The following is a 22,177-nucleotide window of genomic DNA, read 5'->3' as shown; positions in this document are numbered from 1 at the left end:
GGATTGTGGATATTGCAAAAAATTTTTTACGAACCTGAATAGGAAACATAATATGAATATGGATAGTATACTCTGAATATTTATGAAGTTATAAATTTTATCATTGTCATCTTTGAATTGTTCTATCCTGATATATTGATATATATATATATATGAAAAAATTCAAGCATTATTTATTATTAAATTTCAAAAAGAGAAGACAAATATGCACAAATATAAAAGAATATTGTAAAAATTTTACTTTAATGTATAGAGTTACCTAACACAAAACACTATTTAATTTTCTTTTTCATAGATGTTAGGATTTTTTTTAATTTCACAATCTCTGAGTCTACAAAATTCTTCTTTTTATCAAATATAATTAATAGAAAGAATTACAAGATTGCACGAAACAATTATTTCGAAAATTTACTGTAAACGTAAATCACCATCTTAAAGATCCTTCTCAAGAACAAAATCAATAGAAAATTATAACGAAATACATAATTGAGATCCACTCTATAATAACGGAATATCATTCAACCGAATCGTTTGAATTTCAGTTCATCTTATTTCCTTTCCTGAATTCACTCGCTTCAATCGCAATTACAAAATCGTGCACTTGATTAATAATCAATTTCGTTATATTTTCGATCGAGAACCTTCTTTCTTTCTCCCACTCGATCCACGAGCCCACGTTATTTCGTTATTTCTTCCCCTTCCATCCATTTCCTTCCACGTTTCCTCTCGCGTTTATAATTTTTCCCGATTCGAGGATTCATCGCGAATCATAATCGCTTTTTATCGTTTTATAATGGATGAGAAATGAGCGTGTAATCCTGACGATTAAACGAAGATTGTGCGTTGCAATCTCGCGGTGGCATCTACGTAAATTCCATGCTGATTAATTCGCGGCCGTGATCGTTGTTTTGTATTTTTTTACATGTTTAAAAACGTTCCTCGACTTCTTTCTTCTTTGCGAGGAGAGGAAACGAGGATGATGAAAGAAAACAAAGCGGGCGATGAGCGATGACACGTCGAAGAGGAAGGTTGAATTTTTCTTTTTTTCTTTATCGTGGGTAAAGAGGAAGTTTTTCAGTGAACGAAGAATTTTTATTTTATTATTTTATCATTTATTATATATTTATTATTAAATATTATATTATTATTTTATTATTTTATCTCCGTCGTTCCACCCCCGATGCCAGTTTTCATTTCCTTCTTGAAATAGATATATTCCTATTTTTGAAAAAAAGATTTCAATTTCACTTTTATACCGATTTCTTAATCAAATAATTTCCTATAATCTCAAATGGAAAAATTGCAGCTTCTCCATCACGATTACTCATCCTCGTTTAAATGGATTCAAGGATCTCTCATAATTCATTTACCTTTGTACCAAGCAGTACGTTTTTCAACCTCGATTCGACGATTAACATACTTTGAAAGAAACCACTTACACACCATACGTGCACCCTAACCATTACAATTCGGTTAGAATTTCGAAACAAGTAGAAAAGAAAACGAATTGGAACAATTATTCTCTCCATTATTTCTCTCCTCCCTCCCTCATTTATTCATTTTCTCCTTTCATCAAAAAATAATCGAGTTGCCAAGCTCACGAGTCTTACGAACGAAATTTGCGTGAAAAATTTCAAATCAATGAAGATCCTGGATATCGTAACTCGCGATCGTTCGTGTTGAGTGATCAGAATTACGTTACAGATATTGTAAAAACAAGATTTTTAAGGTGGTGACGTAAGACGGATATCATCTTGGTATCACAATATAACGCGTGAGCGAGGCCGCAATCTCTCTGCTATACGTTTCGTAATGTCGTCTAGCATCGATAAAACATACATAAGTTGTTGTTGCTCCTTTAATCGTGGGAGGAACGAGAAAGATGAGTTTGGCAGCTTTTATATAATGTACGATACGTTTTCAGAAAAATATAAGAGTTCGAATATTTTAGAGGAGCGAAAAAAGAAGTAGAAGAAGTAAATAATTAAATGGATGGATTGGATATTACATAGTGTATACGTGGTATTAATTTGAAATTGGGGAAGAACGTGGAAAGTTTGGATGGTATATCGAAATTTCGTTTGTTTAGAACACATAGTTGTTTAGTTTTGAAACTAGGAAAGAGGAGAGCAGTGTAACTTTTCTGTTATACAGAGAAATTCCTGTATCCCGAATTACAGGAGCTTTACTTTGTTATCACGTTAATTTTAAACGTTATGTAAAATATATAATTTAATTTTTCTACGAGGGATCTCATCTTAGCCCGAATTAAAATAATATTCTTTCTCTTTCCCTCTTTCTCTCTCTTTCAAAATTTAATTTATCCAATTATCTTCTCCCATAGAAAAATTAAAATCTTGTTGTATTCTATAATTATTCGAATAACTCTCTCATCCCCATCTTATCTTATCTGTTTCAAACTTTGTTCTAGAATTTCTGAAATTTATCGTAACAGCACTGTTACTTGGAAATTATACGAAATTAAAATCTCGAGATCAAACAAGAAGAAGTTAACAGTGATCGCTGGAGGCGAATTCGTTTAAAGCGAAGCGTCTCATCGGTTTAACCCGGTCGCTTACCTCCCTTTCGCCCTATAAATATTGCCGTGAATCGTCGCGTGAGCGATATCCTCTTTTTTTTTTTTTTTTCTTTTAAACTCTCGACTATTTTTTTTTTAACGCGCATTTTGGCGAAAGCGCTTCAAAGCAAATCGATGGATTACAAATTTATTCGAGATAAAATTAAAAAAATGGCGATTCGTAATTTTTAATAATTACGAAGGATTCTGTCTGATTGTTGGCGAGTTTAATTGGAAAATTTTCAACAACATTAGAATCGCGTTGCACTTCCTCGGGGAAAAGTGTTATACTTTAAAATTTCATACAACTTGATCAATTATCTCGTTAATTATGACGAAATTATATATAGCCTATAACGAACCTTGTTACTTTGCGCATATTTTAAATTTCATATAGATAATTGATTAATTACCTTATTATTAGTTATAATACCTATAAAGCCTTGATGGCTGCGCACATGTATTCTATTGCACACTTGCCAATTATACATTGACAAATTTTCCAAATCCCTTCCTTTTTTTGAAAACAAAACTTTGCGCATAATTCCATTCTCGTTTTGATAAAAATTCTCTTCAATCTATAATCTCGATCGCAGAGAATCGCTTTAATTCCAAATTGCAATGTAATTCCAGAAGAGAATTTTCTTTAATTTTCTCATATTAAAAGAGAAAAGAACGATCGTTAACGCACATCGATGATACCAAACAAACAACTTGAGGAAAACTTAAAGTCAACTCGTTCATTCCTCGAGAGAGACATGGATTAAGATTTAAAAAAAAAAAAAAAAAAGATAGAATATTCATTTTCGATCGAATAACGAAAGCCAAACGAGGCCTAAATCAGCTCGACTCCTCGCCCTCGCGGAGAGCAGACGGGTGACGAGTTATCGTGCTCATCAATTTAACGTTCGCTTCCTGTGCGTGGAAGGGAACAACGGCCTGGTTTCGACCGCCTCTGTCGTTTAAATATTCGCGTGTGACCGTCCTAATTGCACGATGAACGCGTGTTACCGTCGAGCGTATCGCGCAAGCTGATCGCCTCGTCCCCGAGCGATTTCGCGTTCGAGTTTATCGCCCGGTTATTAAAGATACGTGGCCGGACTGTCGTCAATGATCGCGTTAACCGAAACGTACGGTACGTCCACGGTACGTGCTTCGTGCTCCTCTATGTTGGTGGTGCATGGTGTGCGCCTTCTACGTGGCTTCTTCACGCTCCTTTGATTCCCTTTTACTTTCCAACACTCGGTGATGGATCCCAGTATTTTGACGCCGCTTTTTCTTACGACGTAGGAAGATTTCATTCGAGCATCTGCTATATCTAATTACAGATAAACATCGAGTAACGTGGCATTTGCGCAACACGGTTTCACTTTGATATATTCGTTGAAGAATTTGAGAAAAATTATTGTTTTTTTCTTAAGTAGGGATTTAGATTTTTGGATTGATTGAAAAGGTGTTTAATTTTTATGGTATATTATAAGAGAAAGGATAAGGAGATTTTGCTCTCTTTATCTTTGGAGAGAGAGAGAGAGAGAGAGAGAGAGAGAGAGAGAGAGAGAGAGAAAATTGATTGGAGAAGAATATGGAATAACGTGTCGTGTTTGACTCGACATTGAAAATTTAGATGGTGGAAAGTTTTGTAATAAATTTTGCTGTCATTGTTTTTTCAACTTTGATATTTCTCTTTCTAGGAATTAAATGATATAAAAGTATAAATAAAGAAAATGAAGTTGTCAAATCTTTGTTTACATTTTATAAAATTTCAAATTAATCTTCCGCTCAGATTAAATTGCTTATATTATCATGATTTATTATATGATCATGCGGCTAGGAATAATTCTACTTAACGATGAATATATTATTTGCGTGATTCAAATCGTGTTTTCGATGGAAATATGATTTTTTTTTAAACGATGATACACTCGTTACTGTTCGCATGGTGAGCCTTTCACCAGATACGAGGATGATCTTGAATCGAGATAATATAATCGTGTGTCTCATTAACATAGTAGGACTGCAGGTTAATGACGTTGAAGATGGTAAATATAGTAAACGAAGGACGTTCCATGATACCTGTTTTCATAGAAAATTGCGATTTCCACTGCAATTTTTGAAACAATTATTAAATTATCCTTGTAATATCAGTTGCGTGGAGTGGAAACAATTATTTATAAAAGAAACGTGTTGATCCTTCATCAATCGTGATTTAATTTGACTCCTCCAGTGGTTAAATTTAATCTAATAAGTTTTATATCACGTTTATCATTCATTATTTTTAATCCTTTAAATTTAAAATAGACCTCTTTATTATTCATTGTTTTTTAGGATTTTCAAAACGAAGAAATGCCTTGGCTTTGATCGCGAGATTATAATCGAATAAATGAATAAATTCGAATATATCGAGTACAAAAAATTCTTCGAAAAATTCTAATAGAAATTCTAACAAATAAATCACTACGGTCCTCGACCTCGTCCATCTCTCTCCACACTCCAGACACTATCATTTCTCTCAGAGTTTTGAAAGTTTCATCCGTCGAAAGAGCAACATATCGTTTCACGCAAAAACATTTAACCGTTCCATTAGCTGTTTTAACAGGTTTGAAGTATAATAAAAAAAGAAAAAGAAGTTCTGAGAAAAAAGTCTACGCAATATCTATAAAAAAAAAAAAAAAAAACAACAAAAAAGGAGAGGAAATTTGAATGAAAAATTCCAACGCGCGTAAAAAAATTAATCAAAAAGAAAAATTCAACGACCCCGTTACACGGTATCCTTTTTCCTTTTTTTTTTTCTTTTTTTAAATTCTCCAAATCACCTTTCAAATCACACAATTCGAATTAAAATCGCCCTGCATCGTGTCCCTCCACGTAAGGCCACCGTATATCTCCGCAATCGAAAGTTCCATTACAGCTCCGCCAAACAAGCGTAGTATCGCTCGAAGACAAAGCTATACGACATCCAGCAAAACCGTATGGAAAGTCGACTGGGAGGAGAGAGCGACGTGATGCTGTTGCTATACACGTCTGTGCTCCAATTGCGATTTCTCGCTTACGCGTGCTAATTAACCCTAATTGTAACTAGCAGGCGGGAGTAAGAAGAAGAAGAAGAAGAAGAAGAAGAAGAAGAAGAAGAAGAATAAGAGATGAGAAGAAGGAGGAGTGAAGACGAGTTTCACTCCTGTGTAAAGTGGCGGATCGGTCTCCCTCCCCCTCTTTCTCTCTCTTTCTCTCTCTTTCTTCGTCGAATCTGACCGATTCGAGACCGAGATACCATGTACGATGTATCGTTCGTGATCGTAAGAGGGCACACGTGTATTATAAAGTACACGTGTCACGCATGCTTGAATTCTTTCAACATCGAAAGTTCCGCGTTTCGTGCGCATATATATATATATATATATATATATGTATGTATATATGTGCTTGGAAACCGTTGTGTACAGGATACGACAATTACGGTTATGTCAAACTTGGTTTGTTTCGCTTGTTGATGAGGAGTATGGGCGTCTGTAATTTGTTGCGTGATGCAGGATGATCGTGATTCCTGTTATATTCCGAGTATCGTTTTTCTGAAATTTTGTAGCTGTTAATAATATGAGGGGATAAAATTGTTAATAACGATTATTATTATTAAGATACTTAGCAGCGGTAGAAGAAATGAAATTTTGTTAATTGATAAAACTTTTGACTTATCGAATTACAAGCAATTTTGATTTTTCTTATGTTTAATCTTCGATCATTGAATTATTAATAATTGTATTGTAGAAATGTAATTTCAGAGAATCTTTCAGAGAAACGTTTTTTAATTAACTATTTCTTTCTTCCATTTTTCTTTATTCGCGTAACGAATTTTGTTAGATAATATTACAGTAGTATTTAAATAGATTTATTTTCAAAAAATTAATAAAGATAAAATTTTAATTTGGATTATCGCGTTTATAAGTCTTGTAAATTATTTTAATTATATCATTTAATCAATTAAATATAAAAAAAATTATATAGCTCCTATCCTATTATCTATTAACCGGTTTATTCTATCATTATTATCTTCATTTTTTTCCTTATGCTATACCTATCTTCTGCATCAGAGTAATTTGATCGATATCCCATAACAGTACTTCTACTATCATCTATTACCTTACCATTTTATTACCATTATAAATTAGAAATAAACTCGGAGGAAAATTACAATATTCCTGGAGAATTGACTTATTATCGTAAAATTAATTATACGAAAAAATAATTTTAATAATCTTTTCCACACGATTTCTCGCAGATTTCTAGTTTATTCAAAGATCAAACCTATTTTTTTTTACATATTAAATTGTTCGATATTTTAAAAAATTTTGAAAAATAATAAAAGCTTCAATTGTAAATTTTATGTTGTTAAACTTAAAGAGTTGTTTGTCTCGCGATCAAAGTATTTTTATTATCGAGACTTCCAACCTCTCAACGATTGCACAAGAGTCTATAAGGTCCTGATCTCTCGTTCCCAATAAAGATTGACTTATCGTGAGGTTGTGTCACGACACGCCCAGTCAGTGACCTTGACGAATTTACAGCTTCTGGGTCCAGTTTCTCTCGAACATGTGGTGACTAACGTTTCTGCGTAGCCAACATGCAACAGGGTGACACTTTCCAAACGAAGAATATATATTCACAGCCTTTCGATTATTATTTTTTTTGGCCTAGTTTTTCTCTTTTCTTCTCTTCTTTATTTTCACTTTAATTTGTCTTCCTTCAAGAATAAAATTCCATTCTATATATATATATGTATAAATTATAAATAAATAATAATCATTCTATGTCATTCTATGAAAAGTAACCGATCAACGTTATCAATTTCTATATCTTCTAATTTTTCAAACAATTAACAATTTCCTCGTAACAATAACACTCTTTGTTCCTCTATCCATGAATATTTTTCCACTTATTCATATAGTCAGAACTTGATCTTTTATAATTCAGCCTTGGTCTCGCTAATTATCGAAGAAATAAAAAAAATAATCGAAGCTTACCATTCAATAGATTCACGACCCTGAAAATGAACGATCCTTCGATCGTTAATTAGACGATAAAACTTTATCTCACTTATTTAACGTTATTTAACGTTAAAGAATGTCGTAAAGACTAGATATATTGTACAATTATATAGGGGAAAGAATAGAATAAGATAAAAATTAAAATAACAAATTATATTTTCCTTCGAAATCGAATTTTAAAAAAAGATTGCAAAATTGATAGAATTAAAAGTAAAAAGATATAAAAATAAAAAGAATATATATTGCCGTCGATATATCTACCTTTCATAAGAAACTAAAAAAGAAAAATAGACAATACATATGCAATACACATTCACTTTAGGAAGCAATGAGTTAAGGTAATCAGCTTTCGTGACAAGCTTGCTCGATCGATTTCCTCGTATCGATTCCAAGTTATGCCCAAATGGAAACACGCGCCAAAAGATTTCTCTCTATTTCAAAATTCGATCTGGAACTATCGAAAATTGATTATTTATAAATATTTTTTTCCCTCCCCTCTTTTTTTCTCTTATTTCTAAATAACGAGCCATTTCGCTGTTCTCTCACTTTCTGATAAAAAAAAGTATTTTTTTTTTTTATTCAGATCGCAAGGACAGATAGCTTATTAAAAGATCCGCGTGGTGTACATGCGAAAGATCGTGACACTTTCTCTTGCACGCGATATCTCATTCATCGAAACGCCTCGACGATTGTCGTTTTCTTAATCCAATCGGCCAAGAAGGACACAGATTCTTTTTCTCTGGTAATTCGATTTCGTTTAGAAACGCTTCGTTGCTTGAAATTTTCCATTAGATTCGCGATAAAATCTATACTTGGATACTTGGTTTCAATCCTCTGTTGTTTCCGTTTAATAAAATTAGTGATCGAACGAGGAAAGAGATGACTTTTGAGAGAATTTTTAAGACAAGATTTCCAAAAAAAAATTAATATTTCATTAAACGATATATGGAGACGAAACAATTTATAAATCGTATTTTCTAATTTTTAGCTTTAAAATAATTTCAAACTTGGATCCGTTTCAATTATTTCTCTTATAGAGAACACCTATAATTAAAATAGATTATAACTGAATTATTAAAATAGATTTGGAAACTGAATTATTAAATTTTTCATGTTTCCAACTTAGAAGATGCATCAAAGTTGTATTCAACAGCTATTTAAAAAAGAAAAAAAAAAAAAAATATAGAAGACTCATAAAAATTTATCAAGTTTTTCTGCTTCAGGAAGTTTTCAAATGCAAATATTCAACAATTCTTTATCATCATTAACGCATTCATAAAAAAAAAAACAGAAGATGAAAAAAATAATTAAGAAAAAAATCCTTTGTCCTATTTTCATGTTTCTCAATTCTTTGAATGCTTTTCTCTTCCTGCATCCACCAGCAATTAGGATAATTCCTATCAAAGGAAACATATTTTCCTCTAATCAATTTTTCTCTCTCTCTCAAATTTTTCCAAAAACAGACATTCCTTCCCGTAGGAAGACAAAAATTAATCAATTTGTCCATTAGCCGCGTGCGTGTTAACACGTCGTCAGACAAAGCCTCTCCAAGCCCTGGAACTTAAGTTGGACTAGCGTTGGGCTAGACGAAAGAGCATCGACGTGTTCTGGTGAGCTGGTGCTGGGCGATGGCCAGGTAGAGGGAGGTGCAAAAGGTGAAAAACAGTTTGCCATCAGCATAACCGGTTCCACGTATCCCGAGCCTGCGCGTCTCACTGTTTCTCAGCAGCGGCTGGATGACGACGATTCGGCCGGCAGAGGGGTCTCTTCCCGATCATAATCGGTATCCATCCGCTACCGGTTACGATATCGTTAATGCGCTAGCTTTTACGATACTCGTAGCCATTACTCGTAAAATCGATCGAATCCCAAAGTTTACTTCACTTGAGATATTCGTTGAGATATGGTGGTGAATAGAGATTGAAAAGAAGTTTGAAGGGAAAAAAAAAAGAGAGAAAAAGAAAGGCTCTTGGATAGAATAATAGTAATTTAGATAATTTTTCTTGATCTGAGAGAAATATTGTGTGATATATTATTACGACGAGAAGAGAATTTTCGAAAGATGAAAAAGGAAAAAAGAAATTTCCTTTTGTTCAGGGTATTCTTTAGATTTGTTTTTTAATTGTCGTGTGTGAAATTTTATTGTAGGTTGCTCTTATCCTCCGAGGTTACCGACCTCTGTTTTATAATCTATAGCGGAAACAATTGAGAATGGTTGGTCGAAAGAACTTAAGATGTAAGTTCTTTTGATACAATAGCTGTGGAGAAAAAAGATAAAGTATAGTTTTAGTTGCAGATTCACAGTATATAAGTTGTAGAATATGAAAGAAATTTTTATCAGGATAGGCCAGTTTGAATAGAAACACGTGAAAAGATATATATATCAACCATTGTTAGACTTGATTCTTCAACTAAGAATTTTCCAATATTGTCGATACTATTCAATATTGTGGCTACTGTGATTTCTTTATCTTAACTGCGTTTTATTTGTATTTACAAAGTTGTTGCATGTCGAAGCATGTAATGATATATCGAGATTATAAATTCGGTCATATCATATTATATTTCTTTTATCGATAGAGTATTCTTATTAAAAAGATTTTGATGTACAATTTCTTATCTGTTAATCTTAATAATTTATACATTTGAGTCATGAATGATTGATTATTACTTACTTACTAGGTTTTTACTTCATAATTTATTGAAAAAGAGAGAAGAGGATAATTTAAACAAATATTATGAAGTTTTATGTCTTATTTAATTGTTTTAACTGATTCAAATTATTCCTATATCTATATATAGTATAAACTGTTTCAAATAAAATTTCAATTAATTAATAATAAATTATGTACATAAACAGAAACACAAATATGCATAAGAAAAAGTGAAAAGTACAAACAGTACAAGAATAATAAAAACAAAAATATCCCCCTTTATTTCTTCTTGATTATTCACCTTTTGTCATTCCAATCATACCTCATCGCTTACACCGAGAGTTTATAAATAAAAAAACGAATAAAAGCTAGCACGATTAAATGTGAAAGCTACCGCAACAAGTTCTTGATACCTTGACATGGTCGACTCGTTTCAGATAAGCTTTCCATCAACACGCTTTACTCCCCTTATCCGCAAACCAATTTGTTTTTCGCTTTTTGTATAAAATTATAAAATAATTTAGTTTAAAGACGGAAAACTTATTGCCATTCCATACATGAAAGGCCAAGGATAATAAAAATAAAAACCAGAATCATAATCGAATGGAATTCATATGTTGGAAATATAATCTTGTCGTGACTAATGTATGACCTCTAATTCTTTATGTAGTTCATGGTAATATCGTTTTGGATGAACGATTTCACGTGTAATAAAGCCTAATCTTAGTGATCGTACAGGAAAAGATTTTCCTCGATGAACGAGCAATTATGTTGAAGATTATAGACATCAATGAGATGGGAGCAATAATAAAAGGAACTTTCGTTCGTGTCTTCTTGTTTCTTTCTTGTTTTACGATTTGTCAGAAGGAAGATCGTCGATTACGATCCTCCAGTTTCGCCGGTTGCATCAAACATCGGGAAAATGCTTCCGGTTATTATCGACTTCCTTCCACATGAAAAGATACGATTGCTCGTGAAAGATATTCCAAGAATTATTCCATAATTTTTTAATCTCGATTTTCTTTAAGACTGAACTTCTTTTACATTATAGATTTTCAATTGTACAATTCAAATTTATTAATGATTTAATTTTTTTTTAGTTTAATTTTTTAAGCTTTAATATTGTTTTGAAGCTTATCATCTCATTTGAAATTAATTAATCCCTCAAAGTTATATTTCCCTCACTATTGTATATTTTCTCTTTTGTTTCTTTGTTATTGTACATAATCATATATAATAATCAATTAAAAAGGAATTTAATAATCATTCTAATAAGATACATGATAATTTTACTCAATTTTCATATAATAGTAATATAGAAATAGAAAAATACTTTTTTTTAACAATTATAAATAATTTTGTTTCAGACGCAGCATCGTTGTACATCCGCGTGAGTGGAGTTGGGTCTACAAAAGCAGCGTGTCTCGATCGATACGCAGCTAGTCGATCAGTATGATGTTGCAGAACTGTAGCGGCGGTGGATCCAGATGCGCCAGACGCGCTCTGATATTCGTGTTCGCCTGGGGTCTGGTAATGATCGCAGCTGTACAATTCCGTCACGTGGAGAACAATCTTAGAGAGACACCAACGGCTGAGGATTCCACTAACGAATTGCTGATCGACGACATCTACAGTCGACATGAAACACTGAACAATCATGGATCTTCGAGTCTTGGTCTATCCAGATACTTGTTGCAAAGATCCTCAGCAGACTCCAGTTTCTCGAATTCTGGTGGTTCAAGTCTTCTAACCACTTTGACCACTATATCCAACAATTCGACTAGAAATCCTTTAGATTTAGAGCCACTATTAGACAAAAGACCTGCGAAAACAGAAGAAGAATTAATTCAAGAAATAGAACAGAGATTACCTAGTCTCCCTTTATCTTACTGGAATAAAAATAGCAAATATTCTGGTAATCAGGGCAAGATTAAAGGCAATAATAGTTGTTCCAATTTAAAATATCCCTCCATCTATGATATAGAATTCAATAATGTTTACTGGCAAACAATGAGGACCAGTAATGGTACCTTTCAATTATTTGGTGCTTTTTATGACCATAGAAAATTGTCTAGAATAGGCCCAGCAATTAGAATTGTTGGAATGATTGACAGAATTGAACCTATTGTAAAAACTCACTGTCAATTATGGTATGATGGGGAAAGGGAACCCAAGATTGTTGAAACTTTAGAATACAAATATATTTGGTATCCTAAATGGGGCAACTATAAACAGGGAATTTATCAGCCTTATGTAATTGCCTGCAAAATCCCACAAACTCATTGGTTGAAGGGACCCCCAGCCTCAGTTTCTATGGTAGAAAAACCATGTGAAACTCCCAGCAATAATCTTAGAGTGATATACAATAAGCCTGAATATAAAAAAGATTTTGCTGTTTGTGTAAAAGGACTAGATTTTCTTCATGAAGATCTATCTGTCAGATTGGTTGAATGGATAGAGTTAATTACTCTATTAGGTGCAGACAAAATCTTCTTCTATCAGTTACAGGTTCATCCTAATGTGACAAAAATTCTGGATTATTATCAAAAACTAGGTAAAGTTCATGTTACTCCATTAACTCTTCCTGGTGGACAACCTAATGTGCCTGCCTTCCAACATATGTATCTGACTAAAAAGACCAATCATAAGAGACAGAATGAACTGATTCCTTATAATGATTGTTTATATAAACATATGTATGAATATGAATATATTGCTCTGTTGGATGTGGATGAAGTAATAATGCCAGTGAAAGATGGTACATGGCAGAATTTGATGAAAAGAGTATTGACGAAAGCATTTAAGATTAGAAATGAGACAAGAGCCTCATATAATGTGAGAAACGTATATTTCCTAGATGATTTGCTGCATTCTCATGGATACTTCAAAAATATACCAAAGTAAGTATTAATATAAAGTATTTTCATACTTGGAAAAATATTTATGGTAGAAACATTAAGTAAAAATTAAATTAATGAAAGTTTTTTAAAACAATTGTATTTAGATATTTTTACAATTTCTTCTATTATTAAAAATTTTAGCAAATTTTAAATAATAGAATTGCAATTGAGTGGCTCTCTCTCTCTCTCTCTCTCTCTCTCTCTCTCTCTCTCTATCTCTATCTATCTATCTATCTATCTATCTATCTATCTATCTATCTATCTATCTATCTATCTCTTTCTCTTTCTCTAATAAAATAACAAGTATAAATTGTAATTTAGCAATGCTGTTTGTCAAATGTTGTTTCTAAAATGAAATGAAGTGGAGCGAAACGAAAAGAAATCGTAAACGATCTAATAACACCTCATAAATTTTCTAATAATTAATCTCTAAAATAAAATGATTAATTATTAAAAGATACTGATAATTTGAAATAAGTATTTTATACTGAAATTTAAAAAAGATAGAAGATATGAAAGTTTGAAAATTGACAAAATTCTGTAATAAAAATTTTGTAATATTTAAGAATTTAAATTGATTTATAAATTCAAATTCTTAAAAGTTAAAAAATTTAAAGAACAAAGAATTTAAAAGTGAATCATAATATGATGTTTGGGAATTCAAAAGTTTTAAAATTCAAATATTTCAAAAATTTAAAAATTCCAAAAAAGAATTTCAGAAAAAATATAATTTTAAATTTCTCACTTAAAATTTTCTATATTTTCACAGGTATATGCACATGTTGCAGCATGTTTATCGCTCGAAGAACTTTACCAAACCTAATCAATACATCAAGTGCTTCCACAATCCGGAAAGGGTGGTAACCTTGCATAATCACTTTCCTTTAGCTTGTTTGGGCGCTGGATGCACCAGTTATCCTATAGAGACCGAAGATGCTCAACTTCAGCATTATCGGGCCGATTGCGTGAAATCGTTGAGAAAAACTTGCGTCGAGTATCGAGAAAACAGCGTGTTGGATACTACGATATGGCGATACAGAGACCAATTAATCGAAAGGGTTACCAGGACATTGGAAACTCTTGGTTTTTTTGGACCAAGCTAGCGCAAACAAGATAGAACGAGTCTCTGTGCTATTGACGACGAAGCTTGAAATCGTTTAGAATTATTTCCTTCGTTCGTCTCATTTCCCTTTTCATTGAAGTTTTTCAAGTTTGCTACTTGAATGGTCGTTGGAAAGCGTTTGCTTCGTGGATGAAGAATTTTTATAAAATTGAATATCTTCTTTTTTTTTTTTCTATTATATTTTCTAAAACCAAGGATCTATGCCAAAAATTTATTCTAAAAATAATCTTTCTATAAAAGTATTATATATTTTTTTTTATAATAATGATATTTTGCAATTTCTTAAAAATTATACAACATATATTTTGATTTTACAACTAATGAAGTATAAATGGAGATCCTTGAATGGAAAGCGCGAAGCATTCATTCGTTGACCAACACATTCGAGGACGAAATGGCTGTGTAATCGGATGGAATATACGACAATGATTAGAATAAAGCGTAGAATAAGGATAGCGTTAACGATTTTTCAATTTGTGCCACTAGATGAAGAAACGTATTCGCGAATTGTAAATTGAATGCTGTCTTTGCTCAACGCCCTTCGAGATAATCGCGATATTAATCGATTCTTGAGTTAATTATTTTTTGAATGCATTCGATATATTTCTTATAAGATCGAGTATCATCGAATGTATATAGAAGATACCTGTACTCGAGCAATCGAAACAAATTCGTTTCAAACTAGATTAAAGGCACAAAGTAAAATATTTTATTTTGAGTGATCATGTTCATACAAATAATCTAATTTTATCAAAAAATTAGTATTTGTATTACATTTATCTGTAATGTATTGTATATCATTAAATTATACTATTGACATATTTGAAAATGTTCGAATATTAAATTCGAATATTTTAAATTGAAAAAACATGATCAAAAAGTATGAATATTTTTTATGAAAATTAAATTAAAATTAAAATTATTAAAGCAGCATTTTAGTGTCACAGAAAAATTAATTATTTTTGATTATTGATAATTGTTGATTTTGATTTGAATACTTTTAAATAATCGAAATTTATTTTAAGAAATGAAAATTTTTCAAATATATCAACTGAATTAGCGAATATCTCGAGTGAATCGAAAATATAATAGGAATTTGAAAGTTTGATTTATTTAAAAAATTTAAAAACCGAAAACAAACAATTATTTTAAAAAATTTTTTGTATTATATATCTCGAATTTCAGGAAAAAGAATGATTAAAAAAAATGGAATATAATCAAAAGCGAGATTTAATAATCTGGCTTTTTCTATTTATCACTTTCAATGAAATTCGATAAAAGATAATGAAAAAGTAATTATTTCTATTCTAAACGATTTGTGTGAAGCTTCTTTATGTTTTTAATTGTACCTTAATTTAGCCATTTATCGATTCTGTATCGAATAATTCGAGTATTTTATATCGATTGATCGAATATAAATATACACTCGTAAGAATAGAAATAGGTTAGGAAAAATGTTGTTACATTTTATTCTAAAAGAAAGAAAAAATGATGGATAGAATGATACAGGATATCGTTTCTTGCTATCGATCATATGACAAGAAAATGCATTTATCGATAGGCGTCGACGCTATTTAAACGAGTTGCACAATCGTACGACATTAGTATTAATTAGATTATTATCCTATCTGAAGACTAGGACTTGCAGTATCCGTAGTTCGCGTACGTTTTATCTTTTTCTTTTTTTTCTTTTTCTTTGTTTCCTCGCATTAAACGGAAATTCTCTGTAGAGAGAATCATTGTGATTTTTGTCAAACAATGACGGGAAGAAAGCTAAGTATGGGCATAAATTGGAAATTAAAGTAAAAGTAAATTGAAAAATGATATCGATTGTTAATTCGAAATCATTATTTTGAATTTTTTAATAGTTTTATAGGATTCTTTATATAGGATATTTCAAAATAAGTCTTTTATATTTCTTATTTATTATATTTTTATTACAATTTTTCTAAATAGTCCCTTTATTTTATCATAACAATATTAATTGAAACAAAATTTTTAAGTTTATAAAAAATAGTTTTTTTAATATAATTTTTTAAAAGATAAAATTTTATGAATAAAAAAATAAGAAATAATACTTATTTTGAAATATCTCGTACGCAATATCGAATCGCCTCTAGAAAGCTTCATTTTTGATACGCAACACAAAGCATGGTCTCGAATTCACGATTGATACTGTAATTCGAGTTTATTGTAAGCTAATGATCGTAATTCTTGTTGAATAGCGTTTCTTGCGCGTTTCAATGGGATGTAACGAAAGCCCCTTGTTCCAGGGATATACAAATATACTGGATTGTGAAATAATGTGTCGATTTTAAGTTTAGTCACGTAAAAAGAAGACAACATAAAATAAATTATCTGGTTAAAGGATTTTCAAAAAATTGCGTTTTACCATCTTTATTCTTTGTTGATCGAATGTTATTTGTTTTATGCAATCGGAAAGTGTTGGATGTCAAAAGTAAGAAAAAATTTAAAAATCAATTTAAAAAATTGTTTAAATCATGTTTCATCGAAGATTTTCATGAGTTCCACAAAAGAACAAAATGATATATATCCATGGAACGATCGAATGCTTTCTTCCCTTGTGTGTTTGCTTTGTAACTTGAAACAGGCTATATAGATTCATTTTCTCTTCTTTTTATATGGTGAACCTCGATCGCTTTCTATGCGATATGATCGTTTTCTTTCTTTTTCTTTTGTGCTATTAAATGAGAGCGCGATTGACGTTACACCATAAATTAACTACTAAATATTATTATTATTATTTCTATTCCTATTATTATTAATATTAATGTTTACATATATATATATATATATATATATATACATATATATATATATATGTATATATATATAATAGATTCATTCATTTAATATTTTCCAAGAAATATGTATTTATATTCATATATATACAAACATTTGAATATAATTATCTAAATCGGCGTTAACCTATCCAAATTAATTTTTTATCACGCAATGCGATCATAATGATCAGACAAATGACAATTCCTTCATTTAATCTATTATTTTCATTCGGCTTTGTGGTATTTTTTATAACTAGTAGGTATTTTTGATTAGTCTGGTGATTTGGATCGTTTTGGTGATTTTTGTCTTTTTAATATGGCGAAATCGTGTGTCAAAGTGCCTAAAATCATTGATCGCGAATGTAATCTATGTGATCTACAGCTCAGTCTTGACGATCGACCTCTCGTTTTTTATGTAAATATACAGAAGAGTCGGTTAATAATAAGCTATTACAGATATACATGTATTTTTTATTTTTCGTACTCTTTTAAATGAACTTTTAACTAATAAAAGAAGAAAGATAAGGTTAGATAAATAGTTTCATAAATAAGTGATTGGATTGATTTAATTTTGTTTTCTTATATATTATTTCCTTATAATTATTATTAATATTCAATGATGTGGATATGATTAGAAAAAAAAATTCAAATAATCAAATATTCTCTAATATTTATAAAAAGAGTTTTTGAACATTTCTAATTATATTCAAAAAAGTTTACTTATTTTAATAATAAAAGTTAATAATTATTAATATTGATAAAATCCTTATATGTTAATAAAATTAAATTATAAATCGTATATTACATCAATGAATTATACAAATAATAAATTATTAATGAAATATTGAAAATTATAATATTTTTTTAAATATTTTATTAGGTAATTGAATATTTTAAATATTTTATTTAAATATTATTTTAATATAATAATCTATTTCACAAATACGTTAATAAAAATTTCATTAAAAAAAGAAATATTCAGATCGGAGCTGTTTTTTAAATGTATAAGACAAGGAAGTCAAATATTTGAAAAAGGATGGAGATAGAATAAAAGTGTTAGCATCAACGCCATCTTCAGAGTGCCGCAAATGAAACTCGTAAAGAACTAATAGACAAGGAAAACAAGTTTTAGAAAAGGATAAAAATAGAGTACAATTGATCGTTAGCGCCATCTCTGAAGTATAAAAGATATTAATTGTAAATAGGATAAAGTAGAGAAGGAATTGAATATCATCGCCATCTTTTAGTAGTTTTCGAAGATACATTTAGCATTCAAAAGATGGCACTAGTAGTCAATTCTTATCTCTATCTTTATTTTTCTCTTATTATTTGTTCTCTTTGTTTATTTTCATGTTTAATTTACGGCACTCTGGAGATGGCGCTGATTTCCAAATTTTTATCCTATTTCTGTCCTTTTTCTATTATTTGCTCTTCTTGTTTATCTATATGTTCTCCAAATATAAATAACAGTAATTTTTACTATATCTGTAAAATTTTATTTATAATAAATTTCTTTTCTATTTTTTTATCTTTACCTATTTAGATATCTTTTATATTAAATTCTTTTTTTATGATTTAATCTCTTCTAATTTATTAAACATTGTGTTAAAGTGATTTTAAAAATTTATTTTTGTTGAAATCTTTGCAGATGATTATTGATCCACAGTTTTTCTCGTGCTAAGACTTAATAATCATTTTTCATACATTTTTTTTTTTGAAAGCTATTCATTATTTTAAAAATAATACAAAAATTGTTTCTTGAAAAACGATATCAAGTTAAAAAGTATGCAGTGCTTACAGCCCAATTTAAATTAAGCAAAATTTTTTTTGATCATTTAGACTTTAGATCTTCATTTTATTTATATCCGTTGTGGAATATTATGAAATTATTATGGAATATCACAGGACATCATGATATGTGTATAAAAGTACAAGTTTCCTAATTTAAAGATAAAAATTTCAATTTTTTTACTTTGTTCTTTTTTTTTTAAAAAGATAACCATATTAACTTTTTTATTTCTTATTTTTTTAGGTAATTATGTAGTCATATATTTTATAAAATGTTTTCTCGATTATTTAAATCCAATTCAAGTTATTATTGAATAATCTTTATGTTACAATTAATCATCAAGCTGACTTCTTCCGGTAACCAATCGAGCATTCTGGTCGATTGATAGGTTTGTTGATGAGAGTTTCAACCTGTAAGTAAAACTAGATTGCAGATATCATGTTATATTATATTTATACAATTTTTTATTCATTTTTTTATACACAATATTAAATTATTTGAATTATAATATATACAAGAATTATTTTAGAATTATTTTAGAAAGTTGAAATCATAAAAATTTAGTTCAATTTTTATATAAATAAGTCAAATTTTTGTTTCGTCCTCAATATTTCACCTTTTTATATTTCAGTTGATAACATTGTTGGTGAAAGTATACAATTTGTTCCACGATAACATGGCGTTAGAATTATGTTGTTCTATTATGCTTACCTACCTCGAATCCTAGATAAAATGAGCGAAGTTTCGATGCGCTTGGCAAGATTATATTACGATACACTTCGTTTCACAGATGGTCTACTTTTGAGAGCGGTAACTAGTGTCTAATTTACATATTTAGGCTGCCTAAAATCTTTTCAAGAAAGATCATGATCTGAAAAATGTTTAAAAAGAGTAAGCAATTTTAAATTAATTTTATAATTTACAGTTATAATGTTTTAACTATCTCAGTTAATAATTTTTTAACAGATTTATGTAGAGAAAATAAAAGATAATAATCTTTAAAAGATTATTAATATTCTAAATAAAGATAACTTTTTAACAATTTTGAGATAAAAACAAATGCATTTTTCGTAAATTGTTTGGCTTTGTTCACTAACAAATAACATACCTTTTTAGGTTGTGCAACGTTTAATGGATGGATTGCGTGCCACCAACAATTGGTGCTTTCTTTTGATTCGCATTCTTCAAAGAATAATTTCTCATGATGTTCGCTTCGTGGACCTTTAACATTCATTTCATTGCACGAAAATAGATGTTTGCTTACTATGAAGAAACTCGAAACAAGATAAAGGTAAACAGGTATATATTTTTTAGAAAGAATGTCAAACTTCGAACAGCAATTAACATTATTTTATTAGCGAAAGTGTTCTAATAGAGAGAAAATTTATGATGTTAATTTTCCAATTTTATATTAAAGTCAAAATAGAAATTTTGAGAATTTCTTTAAAACATTTTTCTATTTCTTTGTTAAAATAATTATCAAATGAAATTTTTATCCTATAAATAAGAAATAATAGTTTTTCTTAGTTAGTGGTTTAATTAATTTAGTAAACGAAATTTAATTACTTTGTTTCAATACTTGATTTCAATCTCATTATTATATAACGTTTTTCAGCACTTTTAAGAAACACTAAATGACTACATTCGAATCTATTGTTGTCGTCGTATCACATCAAATGATTATAAATCATTTTTTCACGGATTGATCAAATTCAAAAAGATTGTTATTCAAAAAAATTCAAAAGATGATATAACAACACTGATAAACGATACTTAACGCGGGTGAAACTATCCAAAGCGTTCATTCTTCGACAGGCCATTGTTCTATTTATCGGTATACAAGTACGATCTTGCAATTTCCTGCGAGCGAATCTCGTCTCATGATTATTTTTCTACATGATGTAGCAGGATTGGTTTTGAAATCGGATTTAAAATCCTGTGAAAACATTGTTGAAGCGCTTATATTTTGTTTAAATTTCGCGCAAATAGTCAAATACGAATAAAGAAAATTTAATATTGGATATTTTTAAAACTATAAAAATAGATTGAAAAATATAAAATATTTTATATTTTATTTGTTTTGATAAAATTTTGATAAAATTTGTTCATGATAATTACTTGCAAGAAATTATACATAATAAATTATGACTTATAAATATCAAAAGTAATCATTCATAGATATAATTCATTTTGTTGAATTAGAACATTGTATTTATAATAAAATAATTATTTTTTTAAATATTTTATCAAACATCTATTGTTCACAGCAAGTACCGCTAGATTCATCGTAGTACATTTACTATGTGTGTATCTATAGTTACTAGTAGTAAATACCAACCAGTTGGATGTTACTATTTTACGATTATGAACTACATCGACTAGTCGGTCAATTGATAAATTTATTATTTTCGATGCTTAATCACTGTAACATGACCGATTTTAAATAAAAATATTTTATGATTATTATACAATTTGAAAATAGTTAATATTTTCATTTACAATTTTATTGAACAAATATAAATATATATTTTTTACAAAATTTCTTAAATAATTTTAATTCGTATTTTAAAAAAATATATATTAATTTAAAGAAAATTTATTTAAAGAAATAATGAGAGAACAGTTAAATAAAATATATACATCATTATTTATATCTATCTTTTAATCTTTGAGTTTATTCTGGGAAAGATCTGGACTACTTCAAAATTAGATCTTATCTACAACAGAATTTCATCATACATTTCATTATGTAGTTGATTAAAAAGTGAAGAAATGAATAAATGTTTAATAAATAGCGAAATAAAAGGTGAATGTGGCATCTCGAGCATTCTCCGTTTCAAGGAAATCGTCGAAAGTATAACAGTAGGTTTCTCAGACCGCGTCTAAGCATCTCTCCACCTGGATGAAGAAGATTAGTTGGCGTGCTATTCCTCGAGTGTTTCGTTGCGAGTTCTGACAAACAATCTCGGGGTCACTGAGTTTCAGCAGAACGGTGAACACGGGTCATCAAATGTAGTATATACTATGGTAAGAAGGAGTAGGTTTCCTTTTTAGATCCCTCGTGGAGGGAATCGATGGATCAGTATTCGTTTGATTCTCCTGACGAAACAACAAGAACTTCGGCTTCTATCTTTTGGAGAAAAACGGATATTGTGCGATACCAGTTGATAAAAGTTACTTGTGTGTGAATCAAATTTCAACTATATTAAAGAAAATAATATTTGAGACAAAAGATAGTGAAATTCAAATATTTTAAAATATTTTGTGGGATATGAATATTTCTAAATATT

General features: G+C 29.8%; 1 protein-coding gene and 1 long non-coding RNA gene across 5 annotated transcripts in view; both read left to right on the top strand.

Annotated features, from left to right (window-relative positions):
• The window catches only part of LOC122718483, a 51,354-nt gene extending 36,153 nt beyond the window's left edge, over positions 1-15,201 (top strand). For all 4 annotated transcript variants that reach the window (XM_043943554.1, XM_043943555.1, XM_043943553.1 and 1 more), the window contains 2 exons: positions 11,639-13,171; positions 13,941-15,201. In XM_043943554.1, the coding sequence (XP_043799489.1) occupies positions 11,724-13,171; positions 13,941-14,274 (1,782 nt within the window). In that variant the 5' untranslated portion in view covers positions 11,639-11,723 and the 3' untranslated portion in view covers positions 14,275-15,201. The remainder of the gene's footprint in view (positions 1-11,638; positions 13,172-13,940) is intronic.
• A 1,064-nt stretch (positions 15,202-16,265) lies between these two features.
• On the top strand, positions 16,266-20,897 carry LOC122718539. The gene is made up of 5 exons (XR_006347401.1): positions 16,266-17,624; positions 19,131-19,299; positions 19,519-19,778; positions 20,004-20,178; positions 20,503-20,897. It is a non-coding gene; the product is annotated as an uncharacterized LOC122718539 (long non-coding RNA).
• The last annotated feature ends 1,280 nt before the right edge of the window (positions 20,898-22,177 follow it).

This window comes from Apis laboriosa, unplaced genomic scaffold (assembly GCF_014066325.1).
Source record: "Apis laboriosa isolate Shangri-la unplaced genomic scaffold, ASM1406632v1 scaffold64_cov150, whole genome shotgun sequence".
Classification (NCBI taxonomy): domain Eukaryota; kingdom Metazoa; phylum Arthropoda; class Insecta; order Hymenoptera; family Apidae; genus Apis; species Apis laboriosa.
The sequence above is the reverse complement of the archived record's forward strand: the minus strand, read 5'-3'. Positions and strand labels throughout refer to the sequence as shown.